Source organism: Pholcus phalangioides, unplaced genomic scaffold (assembly GCF_987345545.1).
Source record: "Pholcus phalangioides strain wild (caught in Gottingen) unplaced genomic scaffold, Ppha-v1.0 ptg000039l_1, whole genome shotgun sequence".
NCBI classification, from domain to species: Eukaryota; Metazoa; Arthropoda; class Arachnida; order Araneae; family Pholcidae; genus Pholcus; species Pholcus phalangioides.
In genome coordinates this window covers 16572128-16595016 of record NW_028301625.1, presented here as the reverse complement: position 1 = coordinate 16595016, position 22889 = coordinate 16572128, and the positions used below count along the sequence as shown (strand labels likewise).

General features: G+C 34.4%; 1 protein-coding gene across 1 annotated transcript in view; it reads left to right on the top strand.

Annotated features, from left to right (window-relative positions):
• trio (trio Rho guanine nucleotide exchange factor) overlaps positions 1 to 22889 on the top strand; it is a 342911-nt gene that overhangs the window by 601 nt on the left and 319421 nt on the right. Inside the window, exon 2 of the mRNA XM_089254104.1 lies at positions 13247 to 13321. Within this exon, the coding sequence (XP_089110230.1) occupies positions 13247 to 13321 (75 nt within the window). The remainder of the gene's footprint in view (positions 1 to 13246; positions 13322 to 22889) is intronic.

Genomic DNA, 22889 nt, shown 5'->3' with positions numbered 1-22889 from the left:
TATTTTCTAATAAAGATTTGTTAACAAAGGTTTCTTATAAATATCTGTATCGACTTCTGAAATGCTATAATCCCATTGAAAACACTCTGTGTCAAGAATGTAGTCATGTCTCAAAATTCTTTACCTATAAGAGATTGTGATCTGCGGTAGGAAACATTGAGAGGTTTGAAAGTTGCCAGTTGTCTCATACATATGGGACTCAATCCCTTATGCATGAGGGGGAGTGGTGTGTTGTATATTTATTACACTAAGCAACAAATTTTGAAAAATGTTCAGTGTCTTGAACAAAAACAGTCAATTCCTGTATTATTCAATGTGCTGAACACAAATCTGACCATAAAAAAAGCTGGATTCGCTCTGGTTTTCTTTGTAATTGCACATTTAATACACATATAGTGGTATAATACAAATACATTCCATGTCAAATCATCAGCCATAAAATCCATGGTCACTAATTTTGACAAATTTTTTTTTTATTGTTACTTTCACCGTCCTTACTCACCGTATAAAATATTATTTGCATCGTATCTCTAAAACTTTTTGAGAAAAAAATTTTCAAATTTATCACAAAATGGTTCAGATGACTTTTCTGAGGCTTGATTTTTAAGTGTCGTTTGAGAAAATAGATTGTAACTTTTTCAGTATATTTAAGTGAAATTTTCACTAAAGTGTTTATAAAAATATACAGAATATGAATAAAAATATTTCATTAGCAAACATGGGAAATTTATATACAAAAAAATTATGTAAAGTTGGTTTTCATGGAATTTTTCGCGAGAAGAAACATAATTTTTCTAACGTATTTTTAAACCAGAGGCACAGGAGTCACCAAAATTTCTATTTTAAAATTATTTTAGGCCGGGGCTACACTATTACTCTCAATTACTACCAACAAATTACTCTCAATTATTATTTAATTAATTACTCTCAATTTTCAGTTTATTTCAAAATTGAAATTTTGGCAAATTTTAATCGAAATGCCCAGAAAATGTCAAATTTCTGTCAAAAATGTTTATATCAACCTAAAGTTTCCGAATTTATTTCAATAAATACTTTGAACTCTCCTCTATATACGATAAAAGACCAGAAATGTTTGAAAGGAGCGTTATTTTAGGCAAATGCAACCAATAAGCTGATCAGTTGCATTTTCTCAAATGTAACCGATAAACTTATCGGTTGCATTTTTTTAGTTTTATAAAAGGAGTTTTTCAAAATTTTTATAGTGTAATCCCGGTCATAAATATGTGAAGTAAAATAAAACAAAGCAATTTTTGCATAATCACCCCCCCCCCCCCAATAACAACTTTTATTTCGAAAATATTCTCTTGGTCATGATGAGAGGTTTTAAAAGTTAAGTTATGAAGATCTTAGAAACCTTAAGATTAAAACCTTAAAAAATTATTTTAAAATTAGATAAATTTTCAGAAATAAGTTCAAAACAGAAAATTTAAATGTAAATACACTTAAATTCTGTATCACTCATATTTCTGTAAAAGTTGTGCAATTCAGCCATGTTGGTTTAATTTTCTCTCTTTGAAACTTGTTGGCGGCAAACTTCAATATTCCCTTCTTCGTGAGGGGAGGGGGGGGGAGACTCGGACAGAAAATATTCTCTTGAAGAGGACTATATTATTATAAATTAATAGAGAACATTCTTATTGAATATAATAAGAATTACTCTCAAGCTATTTTAACTTAAATGCTCATAAAAAAACTGCAAAATAGCCTATGATTTGAAAAAAACCAGAATCTTTACATTGTATGATTTATTTTTACAATGTAATTTTTAAATTTAATTTTTATGATTTTTTTTTTGTAAGAACATAATTTTTCATACTTTGTTTTAGATGCACTGCATGAGTTTTCTAAACAATATTCTCAAATTACTCCTTAATATATTTTGTAAAGCCTGACATGCATGTAAATAAAAATTAACAATTTTAGGCTCGCTCAAAACATTTCAGAACAATTAATTGTCAGGGGTCAGATAATAGGAAGGTGTTAATAGAAAGCCTATTAAACATCAAACTATTTTATAATTTTACACATTACGAACCTGATAATCATGGTTTACAACAAAACAACAGAAAAAATTAACTTGAAGTTACAGAATATTCTAAAGTTGAATACAATACTTAAAAACTTGAAAAAAGTTCAGTTCTATGATTTAAAATTTTTTTATCATTAACTGCTTTCCTGACGAGTGCAGTTTCTTCACTGTCAAGTCACGCCATCTTCGCAGCATCATTATGTTGATTCCTGTAACTTCTTGTTGTTCAATTGCAGTTTCTAGAGCCTTCATCATTATGCGAAATTCTGTGGCTTAACAGTTGGTTCTTGATTTTTTTTCCCTTCTTTTGCATCGAGACATCAGATAATATGGAATGTCAGATAAACGAGACTACTGTATTTATTTCTGTCATTATTAGTTTTGTTATTAATTATTTTGAATTTTTTAAATTAAGATTAATCTTGAATATATAATTACAAAACTGGTTTCCTTTCTTTGATTTATATTACTTTTTATACTAAAAGCTATCCAATTATACAAACATTATGTAAAAAATTTGGTGGGAAGTTAATTTAGTATTCAAAACACTTGAATGATGCATGTTATGCTTTTTTCCTGTGATATTGAAATCAATTTTGTGACAGATCAGTCGTGGAGCACCAGTTGAGAACCGCTGACCTATGATACTGCTTCAGAAACTAAACTTTTATGTTAGTCTAGCTGTAACATTGTGACGCCATAGCTCTTTTTTAAAAACTGTCAGGTAGTCAAGTCATAATACAGGTTGCCATAGGCATATGTAAAGGGGGAGGGGTGTAGTTTGGGGTTCTAAACCCCACCCCCCACTTGAGACGAGATTATAGTGTTATTTTGCAGCAAGATTGTTTGGGTTTAAACCAGGGTTGGGGTTTTGGACGTCCGAAACTGGTTTTGGACAGGACACGCGGGATAAACTGTCCAAAATTTGCGACAACCCAGCATAACTACCCAGGGTTCTGGTCTGGCGAAATCGGTGCAATTGATACACAAAGGAGAGAGACAAATGATTTCAAAGAAATTTCTAGTTTTTAACAAAAGTAAATTTATTAATTCTTTAACAATTAAATAGGTTACGAATAACAGAATTATTTCTCAATTTTCATACCGTACACCAATGCAAGTCCGTTGTCTCAATCTAGTCCGACTGCAGGAGTTAGGCGATCTTTATCGGATCACACGTGCCGTGACGTCATCGACCTTGGAGGAAGGTCACGATCTGAAGTGAAGGCTCACGTGGCGGGAGGAGCTGCAAACACAACGGCTGAGATGACGATCAGAAGTAATGATAGATGCGAAACCATTTATCGACCTTGTCGGAAGGTCACGACCCGAGGCGGGAGGAGCTGCAAACTGAACGGCCGAGATGACGATCGGAAGCGATGCGGAACCATACGACGGACAGATGAACGATGACAGGAACCCGGGCGACAACGATTGACTAGAGATGTGGCATGATGGGTCCAGAACCAGCCGGCGATGTATACCACCAGTGAGACGAACTATATCATTCTTCAGATGACTCACCCAGGCGACCACCTTCACCTAAAGTGATGTATCTCGAGTTGAAAGGCGAGAACGAATGCGAGCTAATGCGAAGTGGCTCCGGAATTTATACCTATAAAAGGAAATACAGAACGATCCAACTCCTGGGACCGACCATCTCAGAAAAATACACATCAGAGCATAGCCAATAGGAAAATACAACGATGCGTGCCACGTGTGGTCGCGCATTATCCTTTTGAAATATGTCTGTGGGCAAGCCCTGAAGGTAAGGAAGGACAACTGGCTCCAACACCTCGGAGATATAGCGCTGGCTTTTTAGAATTCCCTTCAATGCGTACTAGAGGAGTGCGAGAGTGATATCCAATACCGCCCCATACCATAATACCTGGTGCAGGACCAGTGTGGCTGTGCATAACGCAGCTGTTCAGCATCCTCTCTCCACGGTGTCTCCAGACTCGAATCCGACCATCGTGGTGTTGCAAACAGAAGCGTGACTCGTCAGTAAAGACAATTTCATTCCATTGTGCCGTCCACATCCTTCTTTCATCGCACCATTGGCGGCGGAGACGTCTGTGATTCTGCGTCAAGGGTAGACGAAGCAATGGACGTCTTGCGGACAGACCACTCTGCTGTAAACTGCGTCGAATGGTACGCGCAGACACTGGATGATGTGGTACAGACTGAATGTGCTGTGCTATGGTTCGTGATGTGGCTGAGCGATCCGTCACTGCCATACGCACAATACGCCTGTCATCACGTGAAGTGGTGCACTGAGGTGGATGCGATCGAACACGTCGGTCCGTCGTACCCTCCTGCATCCAACGATCACATATCCACATTACAGTTGTTTGGTTTCGTCCAACACGACTACCGATTTCCCTGAAAGATAATCCACAATCTCGGTAGGCCACTATCCTTCCTCTGTCGAACTCGGATACTTGATCAAAAGATGATCGCTGTTTTCTACGAGGCATAATTGATCGTTTTTTTGAAAAAACCACAAGAAAAACACAATTGCCGTACTTCAAATCGTCGAAATCTCCAAGCCTTAAATAGCGCTATGAAGTGGCGCCACAGGCGCGCGTGATGTGCGTCTGCGCTGAAATTCTAATCATTTGCATATCTCACCTCCGCTAATGCATGTTGTAAATGTCATATTATTTGCATGCTTCCTTCAGGGTGTTGCATTTACGCTGGCCAGCAGTGTATTTCATAGTTTGCGATTATTAATATGCATGATATATTTTTTCATACTATAATTTATCAGTTTATTTTTAGTCAATTTACTGTAGAAAAATACACAGATAAATTGAAGAAATTTTTTACTAAAATTTACAAGGATTTTCTATCACATTTTCAGAAATTTGAAGTCATTATCCTCCTTTAATTGTTTGAATATTTAAGTTTGCTTTCAATGCATAAATTTGTTGTTTAAAAAATAAAATTGTTTTTATTGAAAATATGGTGCGATTGCACATTTGAAATGCCTTGCGGAACATCAGTGAAAATGTCTACCTTGTTTGCACCACTGTTCCGTGATCAGATACAAAAATGAAGATATTGTAGAGTTATACAAATTATCATAGAGGCTGAAGCAAAGTGATTGGCTGTGTGGAAAAAATTACGAAAAAAATTGTGTAATTGCGGAATAGCAGTGCATTTGTGAAATATGCAGTCAGCCTATGCTGCTAGTGCTTCATCACAACAGGGTGAGGTAAACATTTGAAGCAAATATTTATAAATGACTTGGGCCTTGCTCGACACGAGTTTGACCCTACCTTTCTTTTAATCATGTATATCAGCCCTTCTCAAAGTGTTTGTTTCGGATCATAAGGGTGGCATGATAAATTGTATTGACCCGACTCTATTCAGTGGTACATTAAAATGGCATTCCTGTTGAAATTTATCGAGAGAAAAAGAACACTATGCATGTAAATGTAACCTGGGGAAGAAGAAGAAACCATATGCGTCACAGTGACTAAAAGTCGCGGACACTAGCCCTGTGAAGTTATTCTACCATGCCACCGTTGTAACATATGGGATAATAGTGCATAGTGCACTTTAGTAATACTGAAAACACAGACATGCATACGGTTTCCTCTTCTCCATGTTACATTTGCATGCATGGTGCTCTTTTTCTCCCGATAAATTTCAACAGGAATGCTGTTTTAACGTTTGCGGAGCAGTCATTTCGTAACACGCCAGCACATTTTTGTTTCATGTTAGACCATGCATTCTTTGACAATTGTTTGTATTGGTGTGTACCGTTGGTCCCCCGTATTTGTGGTTTCCGAATTCATGTTTTTTTTTGTTTTATCATTATTGGAATTTTTTTTCAAACACTCAGCAATTGTCCATTCACCTTTTTCGTTTACAAAATTTGAGTTGTGCATGTTTAGGATGGCTCATTTGTTTAGTGCTACTGATAATGCTTGGAAAAGACAAAAAAATGAAAACTTTACAAGAAAAATTGGACATATTGACTATACTTAGCTAAAGTAAGTCAATTGCTGCTGTGGCCCGCCATTACAGAATCAATGAATCTACGGTGAGATACATGGAGAAAAAGGAATCTGGTATTTGATCAGCCATGGCTGTAGCTGCACTTGTGGCAGCAAAAACTTTGCATCGCCTATGAAATCCATGTGTTTCTCGTACAGAAAATGCTGTTATTATGTGGTACAAGACTGCTACAAAAAAGGTATTTCAATTGATTGTAATCTACTACAGAAGCCTACCCGGGTGGAAAAATCCTCATCAACAAGAAAAAAATTTATAATCTGCAAAAGCTTGCTGAATTCTGAGCCACAGACTGCTGAATTCTACCACATGATTTTGAGTTGCCGATATCTGAAGTTAAAATAGTAGACTACGCAGAATAAAGAATGATATTGCATATGATTATTTTATTTCTACAAAAATCTAATTCACCAAAATAAAATTCAATGTTATTAAAAAAAGTCAGTTTTCTTGATTTTTACCCCTAACTGAACTTATAAAAATGGTTAAAAAAAGTGATGAAAATTTATTTTATTGCAGAAACACCCTAACTGCAAAGGCTAGAATTTTTTTTATCCCTCTTCCCTGAACTTTAATAAATATATCACATTTCCATTTTATGTATAGTACCATCCTTCACATTTAGGAATTTTTTTATAAAAAAAAATTCCTGCTTTTAGTTAAGTTAGGATGTTTCCCTTGATTATTTCAAAATTAGAAATTCTGCACTTATGGGGTTTCTGAAATAAACGTTTCAATTGATGATGACTCTATAGAATTTGAATGCAAAATAGTAAAGCAATGAATTTTTTGCAGTACATGAAAATTAAAAATATCAAAGCCAGTGTCTACGCTATCATCGGGAGAAATACCCCTACACTGACTGAAGGAAAAATGTTTCTGAGAGCACTTGAGCATATAGACAAAGCAATCGAACCCCCAACATTCTGCTATTATATGATGAAAGCCTATAATTATAGAAATTCAAATGGATATAGAATATTTAAATGCAACTAAAACCTTTTAGTATATTTTAACTTGAATGTATTTATACTTATAAATAATATATTTTTCTGTGCTCTCACGTCTTGAATGTATAATTTGTAATAAAGAAATCTCAAATTGGGTCTATAGAAACAAATGAGTTCACCACTTAACAAAAAAAAAGAAAATTTTAAGTTGCCAAGGAAATTTTAACAGTTTTGGGATATATTAGGGCTTTTTTTTATAGGAAAAAAGGTGTTGGTTTTGTTGAATTGGCTCTAGTTTTTGAGATAATGCGTAATTCTTACCATTTCAATTTAGTCTGCAATGACAAATTTTTGCATATAATTTTGTCAGGAATTTAAGCATTCATTTTTTACTTATTTTCCTATTTTATTCACTATATAATCATATCAGACATCAGTAGTCTGATAGATTGGAATTCCACTTTAAAAAGTTGCACAATAAAAATAGTTCAGTTTTGAATCAAAATAACTTTTAGACAGCACAAGCAGAAACAGTGCTCAATATCCCATTACAAGTAGGAATATTCAATGTATTTATTTATACAATATTATTGGCCCTGAGGCCTATGCAAGAGGATGCGGATTCAATTGAAAATGACAAAGATATTGTTTGATATTGGACAAAAACTAGTGATAGTGGGGGGATTCAACAATAGAGATTGGGAGTTTGTTCACCATTAACCAATGTATGAGAAAAAAAGCTGTCTTTAAAACAATACGAAGATGTCTTGAGAAACCCGGATCCGGATTCCTGCTTCTATCTCTTCAATGAGACAGCGGCTTGCCATGATCGAGACCTGGATTCGGATTAGATATTAGATATTCCTGGGATGGTATACTGATTATCATCTGCAGATAGTATCTAAATTCGCAGCCTATGATATTTACGCACAGGGCGTCATGTCCAGTGGAAGCAAAAATAGGTTTTATTTTAAGGGAATAGTCGAGCCTTCGAGAGATGTAGGATTGTTTGGCTAAGATACCAGAAGTATCTTTGTTGAATTGACCATGGAAAATTTTATATAACAATGTTAATCGAGAAATGAGACGAAGAATAGAGGAAGGAGATGAAGTTTGTTTTTGAGTTCAGATACAGAAACAAAAGATGACCAGCAGTCGTGAGCAAATTGGGTGGATTTATTTTGGATTGATTCGAGTTTGTCTATACTACTGGAGGTGTAGGGGGTCCCAGATTTCAGCGGGGTAAGAAAGAACAGGAAGTTTGTAACAGTAGTCTGATATCCTGAGTGGAGTGTTTAAGGTTGCAGCGGAGGAAGAAAAGTTTGTTAAGACACTTCTGGTAAACGTGATCAACATGTTTGTTCTAATGTAGGTCAGCTGAAATTATGACACCAAGGTATTTGATTTGAGAAACTTGGGATAACGTTAAATTATTGATGGAGTACAAGTATTCAAGAGGAAGTAATTTACGGGTAACTTTCATGTGAACCGTTTTTGAGATATTGATTGGCATTTGCCATAACGAACACCAGTCCGCGATGGAAGCCAGATTATGTTGGAGTTGGAAAAGTTCTTGATCAGATTCATGGTGAATGATACGGTAAATTACAGTCATCAGTAAATAATCTAGTGGTGCAGTTGAGGAATTCTGAAAGGCCATTGATGAAATTAAGAAAAGTAACGGGGAGAGGACCGATCCTTGAGGGGTCCCAGACTTAACAGGGGTGGATGGGGAGTTATCATAAACAGTTTGTCCATTCTAATGATCATGTTTTAGGAAAGCCTCCATCCAATTAAGTCATTGTACGTTGAGGCCAAGGTTTGAGAGTTTAAGGAGAAGTTTATCATGGGGAACTTTATCAAAGGCTTTAAAGATATCTAGGAAAACAATATCAGTTTGTAGGTTTTATCAATGGCTCCCGAGAGGTCGTGGATGAAAAGGGCCAATTAAGAGGTAGTAGAGAGAGATTGTCAAAAGCTGTGTTGGTTGTGGGGAGAAAAGTTGATGGAGTGTAAGTGGATACAGATTTCTTTTGCTACAATATGTTCGAAGATTTTACAGCAGAAGGAGGTGATTGCAATTGGCCTAAAGTTGAGGGGATTGGAAAGTGGACCTGATTTGTGGATAGGAATAATTTTATTGATTTTCCAGTCATTGGGGAGGATAGAAGTATTTAGTGAAACATTGAACAGGATTAAAAGATAGTCGAGACTTCATTAGCACAGAATTTAAAAATGGAGTTTGTGATGTCATTGGGTCCAACAGAATAGGGTTTTAGTTTTTTTAATAATTTTAGGATGCCCTGTGTGGAGAAAGATATTAGGGGTGAGTTGTGGATATAAAATCAAAAAATGAGAAAGGGAGGGGTCTGTTGAGAAAACCGAGCAGAACGCTAAATTGAATTCGGCAGCCCTTTCTAAAGGAGAAGATGCATGTTTATTTGAACTTCTAAGGGAAGTGGGACCAACAGATTTAAGTCTAAGGTAACTCCAGAATTTTGTTGGATTAGTTTTTCAGTAATGGGGTAGAGAATGAGAGAGGTGTTTGGTCTTTTGGGTAGAAATGAGGTTTCTGAGGTCTCTGGTGGAGGCTGAAGTTACGGATTTAAGTGAATTGGATTTGTTGGTTTTATATTTGAAAGGGATAAGGCGGATTTTCCTCTATAGATGAATAATATCTCTGGTGATCCACAGATTAAGAAAATACTTAGAAGAAACTTTTTTAATTGGAACTGTAGCTAAGCATTTGTCTATAATGCATTTAAAAGATGTCCAGAGGGTGTGAATATTGTTAGAAGAGGATATGGATAGGAAATCATTGAAGTGAGAGCGAAGAATACTTTGCATGTATCTGATAATAAGAGCCTGGCTTCTATATACCATCCTTTGATGGCACAATAGTGTTTCAAGCATGAAATTTGTAAAAAAAACCTGTTTTTTGTGGTTTAAACTGGTTTTTTGGTTTAAGTAGCATTAACATTAAAAACAATAACATTTCTGAAAAATCATTCAAACTTTCAATAATTAAAATAAGATGCTTATTAATGTAATTAACACAATTCCCATATTAATTAATCTATAAATATTTCTTACATTTCAACAAAAACCAACTTTTGCAATTTAATTATTTTTTTGCCTAATGAATTACTTTGTTTAAGAATTTTCAATGTTATTATTAACCACATAATTTAAAAGTGTTTTCTCCAGTTACTTTCTGTATACTTAATTAGGAAGCTATTTTACAAAAACTGATAAAAATTAGGTGAATATAATGTATTTAATAAAACATAAATAATGCCGATTAATTACAGGGTGATTATAACTAAAATTCTGATTTAAAACACTAGAAGAAGAGCAATTGTCAGAATGACTTGAAAATTTACATGAATATTCCTGAAGCAATGAAATTTTATATGGCAAAGAGGAAAAAATTACTTAAAAATGGAAAATTAACGACTACTTATCAAACTCAAATTTGCTTGCAGAATGGGAAGGATGGCCATTCAAGGCAAAATGATAACTCAATTAGCATTGCACGATTTCATAATTCATGGAAACATCACAAAAATATGATGCAATTAAACAAATAACTACTACTTACTCAAGAAATGTTATATATATTGTCCACCATAAAATGGCAATGAGGTGAAAGCAAAAAAATGCTTGTTCAACAACAGATCAGACTATGTCATGGTCATGATGTGGATATGCTTACAATTCACCAAAGTTTGCTATCCAACCTCTGTTAATAACATTTTAAGGTACTCTTTCCCCCACCCCACAGCCAGAAGTTGCTAGGGTTAAAGTCAGGCGAACTGACTGCCAGCCAGGTGTCGTGCCGTCCTGTTGTCAAAATGGTTCTTCAGCAACAGCTTTGCTGGTATTACGATGTGCATCTTGATAAAAGTTGTGCTATCCACACACTGATGCTGTTGAACTGTCAAAATGATGTGGTTGCACAAAATATATAGATTATACTGCTGGCCAAGTACAGCATCATCTACTTGCACATTTTGCACTTTTTCTTTTCTCTTGCCAGAGATTTCCATTGCTTCGGGAGCATCCGTGCAAATTTTCAAGTCATTCTGACCACTAGCTCTTATTGTATAGTTTTGGAATCAAAACTTTAATTACAATCTCCCTCTGCGTATAGCTGATTATTTTTCATAAAGCTGTTACTACTATACAGTAGAACCTTGATTAACTGAGCTTAACAGTGTGAAAGTATAAAAAAAAACAACTATTGAATATTAAGACTTTGAGATAAAAAAAAATAGGAGATGTGCTACTTCTTATGGGAAAGAAAAATGAAAATGTCTGTGAGAGGTAATGTAACTACTAGTACACTGGTCTTTGTGTCCCTTAGGGACAGCTGGTGTCTTTATTGGATTATAAGACCACCTGTGTGTGTGTGTCCTAACAGTAGTGATGGTGTCACTACTGTTGTTGCTTCTTTGTGAAGGAAAAAACAAAAACATCCCTGTGAGATAATACACCACTACATCAAGATGTGTAATGCAATCCTTATTCACGAATTTGTAAAGATAAAGCATCAGAATGTAGCCAATAGTTAGAAAATCTGGCAAGAGTGAGAAATTTTTTCTTCTAGTTATAACTTTAAGCAACCAAGATACTTAATATTAAAAATAAATTATATTCAGGCTACTTCTATGAGTTTTTTTTTTCCATCTTACACCATTTCAAGATATACCATCAGAATACACCCCAAGAATATAAAATGTGGTAAGAATAAAACATATTTTAAAACACTTTTATGTTATTTTTTGAAAAAAACCACTCGGTTTAAACTGAACAACCCTGATCAAATACTAAACTTTTCATATCACATGGTGAAAATTAGAATTCCCTGAGATTCTTGTGTGCAATCGATGTTAGTTCTCTGTATTATCTTAGAATCCTTTCATTTAATACAAGTAATCCATACAAGTATATACAACGTAATCACATTAAAAACTTGCAGTTGTGTCTTGACACAACCTACCTTAATATTTTTTACTACAGATTTTGTACAAGCATCTACATCAGGAATTTAACTGTCAAACACATAACTATCTAGCTATTTAACAACATTTTTGTTCGCTCCAGTGAATGGCACAATTTCTACGGTTTCATCTTATTTATTATCAAATCTACCTAGAAATTACTTTACATTTGTCTTTCATGTGATTGCAACTAGGCTTTTAAATTAAACTATAAAAGTTTTAGAAAATTTCTTTTATAAAACTTGAAAAACAACCGATAAGCCTACTTAATTAAATGTAACCTAATTTTCGTTACATTTGCTCAAATATAACCAACATGCTTATTGGTTGCACTTTTAAGTTTTATAAAAGAAATTTTCTAAAACTGTTTTAGTGTAGTACCGGCTATATGTTGTTTTTTATTTATCATCAGAAACACTGCGAGTACAAATTTTCTTTGTTTTGTTTGATAGCAGTCAGTCTCAAATTTATCTGTTTACGTAGGCGTTCACCGTCAAACGAAATTTTAATTTTTGTTTATATTATAACTTATTTCAAGTATAAATTTCAATTATATCATTCATTTATATTTTTATCCATTCAATACATCTGTCGTGTGCTTCAACATATAAAGATTGACGATTTTATCTTATTAAAATCGGGCTTATTTTCAGGGTAGGGCTTATATTACCAGCATCTTGAAAAATCATGCTAGGGCTTATTTTCAGAGAAAATCGGTATGAAGAAGCGGAACCTGGGTGGTGGACCAGAGGAAGCATTGTGAATCCATAATTTAATCCTTCAAACGTCAGAGAAGAGTGCTAAAATACTGTCCAGGCTGACTAAGTATCTAGTGCAACCGTAGAAGTTTTCTAAAGAAAATTTTCAAGGAATTTCTTCTGTGAGAGTTTTACCAAGAAGTAGCAAAAAATGTCTTCAAAGTTTAGCCTGTAGCAGTGTTTCTCAAAGTGTGCGTCCAGGCTCCTAGGAGCATTGCCAACCTTCATCAGAGGCATCATGACGAACTGGAAATATTGACGTGTATGCCTATTTATGCTTTAAAGTGGTTCTTTTATGAATGCACAATATCTACCAAACTAGTCTGGGAAGCTAGAAATAGGAAAGGGAGCTGCAAGTAACAAAAGTTTCAGAAGCATTGTCACCGGTAGAATATAGTTTGTAAAACCCAAACGCACACACATTCTATTTTGCTCATTCACAGATTGACTTATTTATTTCAGGTCAACAACGGGTACATGAATTCCGTGCAAGAGATATTTTGCCTATTTTGCAAGAGAAAACAGCTATTCTTTCTGGCAAGTTAACACATTTTATTTTATATGAATGATTGCTATATAATGTTTATTTTACAAACTAAGTGGATGCAGAATGCTATTCAAGGTTAACTACTCTAATTTCCATTAAATACACAGGGTGGATACTATCGACCACCCAATAATTACCATGTGATTCCTTGTGAAAAACTAATACAGGAAATGAGTTTTCAGTTTTTTGATTTGACAAATAATTATAGAGCTCAACACTTTCTCAAAATTGATTGTCACTTCATAATCTTGCCAAATTCACTGAATGTACACCAAACGCATAACTTGACATTTTGAAGGTGATAATATTCTATTAACCCTAGGAAAAATCGAGAAAACAAACCAATTTTTTTTCCATTGCATGTGTTTGCACTTTTCAAATTTTTATGCTGTTATACCCAAAAAGTTTTTTCCTCTGATCAAGTTGCACAACATCTGCGCTTATTTCATTTACTCGTTTGAATAAATAAAATATCATTAACAATATTGGGCTAATTTTTTTCCAGTTCCAATTTAGAAATTTTGTAAGATTTATATGGTTGCATCATGGCTTTTGATTGCAGTTCTGCAACATGATTAACACAATCTGATTGCCTTCTTCTAATATTGATTTTTACAGCATTTCATTTATGTTATGTGTGTGTATGAAATAATATTCAAAACCTATTTATAAATACAAACATTAAGGAAATGGCTTTTCTTTTTAAAATTGAGAGATAAAAGGGGAAGGGAATGATTTTTCAGGAAAAAAATTAAGAGACGAATATCTCGGGAGGGGCAAAATTAGTGGTTCCCAGTGTTATCCGAAAATATTATTTTGAAGAGTAATTTCACTTCTCTCCAAAATTTTAAAAGGTATTATGAAATGAGGGTGTTTTTTTCATCGGTGAGAAATAATATTTAAATAAATAAATATATATATATTATATAGGCCAACTACCCCGTCATGCAAAATATTCTTTGTTCCTACTTCTCCGATTCCTTATCGCTTTTTTCCTCCAACAACACCCATACCGTGTGGGCCACTTTCAAATTGACGATCCTCAAATGCTTAGCTACAGTTCCCAGTAAGAATGTCTCATCTAAGTACATTTACAACCCATGGATCAATAGAGATATCATACATTTAAAGAGAAGAATTTGCCATACCACTCTCAAATACAAAGTAAACAAATCCCACTCACCCAAAACCTTAAAGACCTCATTTCTTTTCAAAAAACTAAATATCTTTCTCACTCTTTACCAAATTATCTCAAAACCAATCCCTCTAAGTTTTGGAACTTCCTCCGTCCCAAATCAGCTGGTTCCCCATCTCTCAAAACATCAACTAAAGACGTCTTTTCTCCTACGGATATCGCCACTGAGTTCAATTTAGCTTTCTGCTAAGTTTTCTCATTGGACCCCCCCCCCACAATATTCATTCACTGACTCCATTCACAACTCTAACCCAATCTTTATCGCTAGGGAGGGCATCGTAAAATTATTAAAAAAACTTAAACCTCGCTCTTTGGGCCTGGATGAAATCCCTAACTACATTCTCAAATTCTGCGCTGAAGAAATCGCTGCCTATCTTTTGATTATTTTCAATATTTCTCTAAATTCTTCCATTCTACCCTCTTATTGGAAAATAAAATCATTCCAATTCGTAAATCTGGACCTCTATCGATCCCCTCAATTTCAGACCTATTGCAATCACTTCATTTTGCTGTAAGATTTTTGAACACATCATAGCAAAGTAAATCTGCACTCATCTTGACTCCATAAAATTATCTTCCCCAATCAGCATAGTTTTAGACATTTTCTCTCCACTTCTCAATTGGCCCTTTTCATCCATGACCTCTCGGGAGCCATCAATAAAAACTTACAGACTGATGTCATTTTCCTAGATTTCTCAAAATCATATGACAAGGTCCCCCACGATAAATTACTTTTTAAACTTTCTACACTCGGCTTAAATGTTCAATTTCTTAATTGCTTGGAAGCCTTCTTAAAATATTGCAAACAATATGTTCACTTCAAAGACCACAACTCTCCATCGGCCATTGTAAATTCTGGAACCCCGCAATGATCAGTAATTTCCCCACTTTTATTCTTAATATTTATTAACGACCTCTCTGAAACCCTCAACTGTACCACTAGACTTTTTGCTGATGATTGTGTAATTTACCGCACCATAAATCACGAGTCAGACCAAGAACTTCTCCAACGCAATCTCAATTTTATCTCCCAATGGTGCAAATGCCCCTGAACATCTCTAAAATGGTTCTCATGAGAATTTCATGTAAGCTCTCACCTCTCGAATTTTCATACTCCGTCAATAACTCCTCCATATCCCAGGTTTCTCAATATAAATACCTCGTTGTTATCATTTCAGCAGACCTGCGCTGGAATAAACACATCAATTATATGTATAAAAAATGTCTCAATAAAATCTTTTTCCTTCGCCGCAACCTTAAACACTCTACTTATGATGTTAGACTCCTCTGTTATCGAACCTATATTTTTCTAGTCATCTCGTATGCCTCCAAAATTTGGGACCCCTACACTGCTACTACACCAAATACCAACTCTGGCCATATCGCTATATTGCAATTTACTGCCATTAACGAGATGGGTGGTCGCCTCAAGTTTGTTAGGGAAAATATCACCCCTACACTGCTAGCAATATCGAAGAAGTTGGAATCAATACAAAATAAATTTGCCCGCTTTATCTACAACAGTTGGTCCTCCTATGTGTCTGTCTCTGAACTTGAATGCAAATTTAATCTTCTCCCTCTAAGTACTAACCGTCTTTTTTCTCGATTAACCATGCTTTTCAAAATTCTTCATGGACATTTAAATTTTGATACCACCGTCATTATCTCCAAGCCAACATATCTCTAGCAGACTTGATCATCCACTTAAAATAAACCCTATCTCCGCTTCCATCAACTGCTTTAAATTTAACTGCTAAACAATAATTGTGCAATTAATATAATGTGCAATTAATTGCAATATTTTTAACAAAATTAACTGCTTAAATTTTTTTCCGCATACCATTTCTACCTGAACTCACTCCCCTCCACTGTCTTTGATTCACCTACGGCAATTATATTTTGAAAAATGTAAAACTTTTTTTCTTTCACCATCAACCGCATTCTCATGTTTAGGTCTCGGCCAACATTATTGTATAAATAAATATATATATAGCTCTATTTAAAAAAATTAACTAAAATTTCAAGGAGCATTTTCAGTCCTTAATGAAATTAAAGAGTAAAATTGAATTTCGATGCATATTGGCAAATTCTGGTAGTGCCTAGGACAGCGTCTCTGGGTTACCACCTCCAAATACAAATACAAACTTGAATGAAACTTCATCTGAAAAAATGACAGAGTTCTGCACAAATCACAGACTGAACTAAATTTTTTCAAGTCATCAAAATATTTCTTGTAAAAATGCAAAGTAAATTTATGTAGGTAGTAATGACATGGGAATGTGGTATGCAAATGTGACTGGATGAATAATCAATAGAAAAATTCGGAAATTACTATTTATTTTGAATACACTGGAACTTTGATTAACGAGTGATTTGCTCAACTAGTAAAAATTTTTAACAAATTTTGATTCGATTAACTAGCAATGATTAACATTACAAGCAAAATGTTTGTTTGCATTTTTTTATTTAGTTTTAAGTTATCCAACTGAGCCAATGGTTTTTTGCTTTCTCTTACGCATGTGCTATGGAATATTGGTAATATTCTCTCATACGGTCTCCAGTCAGCGTTCCTCACTTGAAAAATTTACACACTTGCAAGCATGACTGTTCAAGATATGAAATTAGGTATAACTGTAACCTCCCTTGGGATTACATACCCGGTTCGAATTATCCTTAGTTAAAGCAGACAACAAGAAGGAAATACAAACAAGTTTTTATTCACTTTAATTACTTTATTTGGTTAAATATTTTAAGACATAACATTTACAATTTAAACTTTTAGTTAATTTCGATTTAAGATAAATTTTTCATTAAGATCTCCATTTAGTTAAGTCAAACTGATGTTCTCTCACCCGTAGTAGTCTATTATGAGCTGAGAATCCTATCCCTTCTTGAGAACCCAGAAGCTCCAAGTTCAGGTCGCAAAAACATGGCACAAATCCAATCAAGATGAAGGAACAAACCCCCAGAGTTCAGGTCATTGGCAGTTGGCGTCCTCTAGAAGATCTACAAATGATCGATGACCAGCATGATGATCAAACCACCACAGATGTCTGAAGGCAGAGAAGAACTGGGCATCACAATCATTAGTCAGTGGGCAGGATACCCTGAAACCTCTCTGGGTTTCAACATTCAGAAACCCATCAGGAGCGGCAGCCGTTCATCAGAGTTGAACTGCAAAACTTAGATTTTTCTTTAGAAAAATTGAAATTTAGTTGAAAGTGCTTCAACTGGACCATCCGGGAACAACAGTACTGGTTATTTAGTTCACATCATTTTTTTAGAAGTTAGTTTAACGACCTAAGCCGTGAACAATAAAAGTACCTAAGTGGTAGAAGAAGTAGTAGTTGAAATAGTTCAAGTAGTATGTGCTCATGACAGTGTACAACCAGTATTTAAGGAGAAACTTCTGGTCACATGTGCCAGACAAGCCAATCAGTTTCAAGGTCAAATAATTTACTTATAGAAACAAGTTTGCGGCAAATAATACAATATTTCGGGATGGCAAAAAACACTGAAAACATAAATATTGAAGGCTGATCAGTAAAGATCTGCGGCACCCGATCTTACGGATCGGTTCTGGAGGGCACAACAAAGGTAAGAAGAGAAAATAAATAGTAATAAAAATGACTGAATAAGGACTTTTCCACGGGAGATCTATGGATATGTTACAAAACATTATAACCATGTATATGTGCACTTGAAGGTTTTTTTTTGGTTGGAGGGAACTGTGGATATATTGCACTATTAAGCATGACTTTGAGGAACTGGTGCATGAACAGTAGTCAACATTTGTCTAAGAAATAGCGTCCTTTGGGAAGACCATGGAATCGGAGTTGAATGAGAATGGCATTCACAAGAACTAGTGGTAGAACATGTCTAAGAATGTTGACTTTAGATGGATCTCCTTTGGACTCAACACCAAGAGCTTATGGATGGTATCTCATCTGAGAAAGAGAGAAGTGAGAAGTCCCTCTTTAGATTAGAGAAATGTATCAAATATAGGAATCTATGCAAAATTTTGTAGAAAGGAACCACCAAAATAAAGTTGTAGCAGTTGTCCAACGGCACACAATGCAAATTCCCATTTCCGAGAAATCCTAAAAACGAGACAAAAACAAGTGTCATTGGAAAGGTTGATTTTCAAAGTCACACAAAAAAGATAAGTTTATAGAAAACTGTGAATATATATAATACATTCCCTAAACGATAGTGCTCCTCTCTCTCATTGTTTAGAGTAAGTTTATTTGTAAACATTATTGTGTGTATTTGTATGTTTACTTATATATGGTGGTGTTGTATTATTTTATTAAAGAATTATTAAGATTATTGAATTAAATATGTTACAGTAGATGTGATAAATCAGTTATTGTGCATATTTGCCAATTGTCTTGGTAAATTTAATAAATGTATTACTTTTACCAGCGGGTATGTATAATACCTAAGCAGCATTGGTAATTTTGATAAAATGCTAAAAAAATTATCAATTTTATTGGTGTTTATGCATAATAATCAAGTGTTTACAAAGGTTTTTAACATCTGGCTGAGAGATGCGAAGGTATGTTTTGGAAAGAGAGAAAATTCAACTGTTCCCGCGGGGAATCAAACCCACGTCCTTTCACTTTCTGGGTGAACGTCTTAGACCACTAGACTACAAAGGCAACGAATATCTCAATCTTTTCTTGGAGCTTGTGTGCACTGAACGGGACCCTACTCACACTGTTGTTCAGTGCACACAAGCTCCAAGAAAAGATTGAGATTATTCATTGCCTTTGTAGTCTAGTGATCTAGGGCGTTCACCCAGAAAGTGAAAAGACACGAGTTTGATTTCCCGCAAGGGCAGTTGGAATTTTCTCTTTCCTAAACAAATACAGTGAAACTACTCTAAGTGGCCACCCCCCCCCCCTTTGTGGCCAGTTTTCCTCAGACTCAGAATGGACAATAGGCTCCATAGACATACTACAAAAATCACCCCCATTTTGCGGCCACCTCTGTATGTGGTCAGCAACCAACCTGTCCGTGGCCATTTCCTTGTAGATAATAGTTTTAAAAAACAAGTTTTTGTGTGTTTTTTCCCTTTCTAGTGCATTCAGAGCTGGTAGTTCTTTTTGTATAACCTTATAATCTTTATACATCAGCATAAATACTTTTTCTGATCAATAAGATTTTCTGTTCATGCATGACACTATCTGGTTGGAAACATTTGTAAATAGGATAACAAAGACTAATGCTATAGGGTTGCTGCTAGCTGGTGAGACAGTTAAAAAATTTGCTCCCCGGGTGACAGGGTAAACCAGGCAAATATAGTCTATGACCTTTACTGTATCCTATGGCCTTTTCAAAATCCTTCTAAAAAATATTGTTATAGAAGGCTTTCTCATAGTAAAGGACATGGTTGTATCAAGAGAAGTTTAACATTACAGACTGGGCTGTTCCAAACAATATTTAGAAAAATACCGTTGTAGAGGGATTTATCGTTACATCAAGTATCGTTGTAGCAAGGTTTCACTGTATACGTATCTGTTTCATGGACATTGTGAGTAAATTAAGCATAAGATTTTTTTGTGACATTGTGTGTGTGTGAAAACTGTTACTTTGACACACCCTCTGAAATGTGCTTTTTCTGTCATACAACTCCTATTCGGTGGTCACCTTCGCAGATGGCCAGCTAGATTTTTTGCGGAGCGCCTAGTGGCCATCTTAGAGGAGTTTCACTGTATATCTTTGCATCAGCCAGCTGTTAAAAACACTTGTATGGATAGCGGAGAGTGATATCATTCCTTGGATAAGTCTCCATCTGGTGGCAGTGTCAGCAATTGTGAGCTTTGGCCTTAGTTAGATCCGACCGCCCATGTACGGTCCCGTTCAGTGCACACGAACTCCAAGGAAAAATTGAGATATTCGTTGCCTTTGTAGTCTAGTGGTCTAGGGCATTCACCCGGAAAGTGAAAGGACATGGGTTTGATTCCCTTCAAGGGTAGTTGGAATTTTCTCTCTTTACAAAAAAAATATCTTTGCATCAGCCAGCTGTTAGAAAGCTTCGTATGTATAGCAGAGAGTGACATCATTTCTCGGATAAGTCGCTATCTGGTGGCAGTGTCAGCAATTGTGGGCTTTGTCCTGAGTTAGGTCAGACCATCCAGTCCACATGAGCTCCAAGGAAAGATTGAGATATTTGTTGCCTTTGTAATCTAGTGGTCTAGGGCATTCACCTGGAATGTGAAAGGACGTGGGTTCGATTCCCCACAACAGCAGTTGGAATTTTCTCTTTCCATCAGCCAGCTGTTAAAAACCTTCGTAAAGATATCTTATTTCCAGAATTCGTCATTTTTTTCAATGGATGCTTCCTGTGTGCAGGTTATTGTGTAATGACTATCTTGATGAAGAGTGCTCTATAAATTGGAAAAAAATATTGATATTTGTTTTTTAATGCATCATGACAATTTGGATGCTTAATTTTATGATGTAATGAAATTTCACTTTAGCAGCTGAACAGGCTTGACAAAAGTATGCACAGATATTATAAAAATTTCCTAACAACTACATATATCCTAACTTTTTGGAAGAAAAATGAGAAAATATAGACATAGAGAGACGGAGCTAGGATCTCAAACAACTCTTACAAAAATTGGATTTATTATACAAAACTTTTGAAAAAATATCATGCACTTACAACTGACAATTATTCTAAATTGAGTAAGAAATTTCTTTGTTGTGGTTATGTGTATGCCGTATAATTGAATTATCACAGAAGAGAAAGAATCAACAGAAATAAGAAATGACAGGATCACAATTACAAATATTAATAAATATATATCAAACCAATTTGGATCTTGATTTATGGCAAATTTTACAAAAAGAACAATACTTCTATTTTCAGTGCCACACTTATGCAAAACAAGCTTTTTCTGTGATGAACAATATTGAAAATAAAAATTGTGATCACAGCTACATTAGAGGAAAACTTGACAGTATGCCCTTCTCAGAGATGCCATTGATGCGTTATAACCAGGGTTGGGTTTTTGACTGGGTTAAAAACTGGTTTTTGACATGACAAGCATCAAAAACTGGTTTAAACTGTCAAAAACTGGTTTAAACTGTCAAAAACTAGTTTAAACTGTCAAAAACTGGTTTAATCCGTCAAAAACCTAAATGAATGCCTTTTGATAACATTTTGAACATAATAGGTGTACAACATGATGAAAAACTTACTTTTTGGCATATTACAATGTTTTATTTTTAAACATTAATTTATTACAATAATTAAAACAAAATGTTAATTATAATTTGCAATTTTGAATTCTTCAATATAAGAGCCTAGAACATATAAAATATAATTTTATGGTTTATTTATCTAAGCTACTCATTACCTGTGTTCAATTTGTTAAGTGGATTAGAGCTGCTTATTCAAAATATGTATGATAGGGCATCAGGGTTAGGTTTTTGACCCCAGAAACTAACTCGGTATTAAAACTATCAAAATCTTACTGTCAATGATGTCAAATAGTTTTTGTTAACTTGATAGATATGTTAAATAACAAAATACTTACTTTTATTTAGATTAAAGGGTTTTATATTCAGAATTATAATTACTGAGGAAAAATACCAATTTTGATATTTTAAATTTTCTGATCTGCCCAAAATTTTATTCCATATAAAATTTTTCACTCACTGTTAATGCACTAACTTAACTCATTTATTTTCACCTAAAAATTTCTTAGATCAGGGTGTATAAATTCACAGAGCTTTAAAGATTATTTTCAACCAAAGCAGAGCTGACAAGACTTGATACCCAAAGCATTTGTTTTGCACATTTAAAATTAAATACAACTTCAATTGGAAAACCATTGCATTATAAATACTAGTAAATGTACTATATCATAGTGCAAAAGTAAGAATAAACCAAGTTTGACATATACAAGCTAGCATTGCCAAATTAAATGACATTTTAGTTCTACAATTTAGTATTTTGATCGCTAGATATATTTCAATGTTATGTGCAATAAGAGTATTGTTTTAAGTATCAGTGGTTATCTAGATAATTTAATAATAACAGAAATCAACATTACATACATGATGTAATAAACTTTTTTAAACACTTATCTGTTGTAAAAAGAGTACAGCAGATAGTTTATATCAATGCATATATATAAGCAGTTGAAGAAATTTTGGAAGGTCAAGAATCATCTTGAATCAAAAAATGTCAAATTGTTCCACAGTTTTCCTTTCAATGTTTATGTTATGCTTTATTCAAATTTTATGAGAAAAAAAAAAACCTATATTGTCCAAAATAATTCTGTCGGGAGTAGAAAATTATTTTAGAATCTTATTAAATATTTATTCTTTGTATAACATAGTCACTT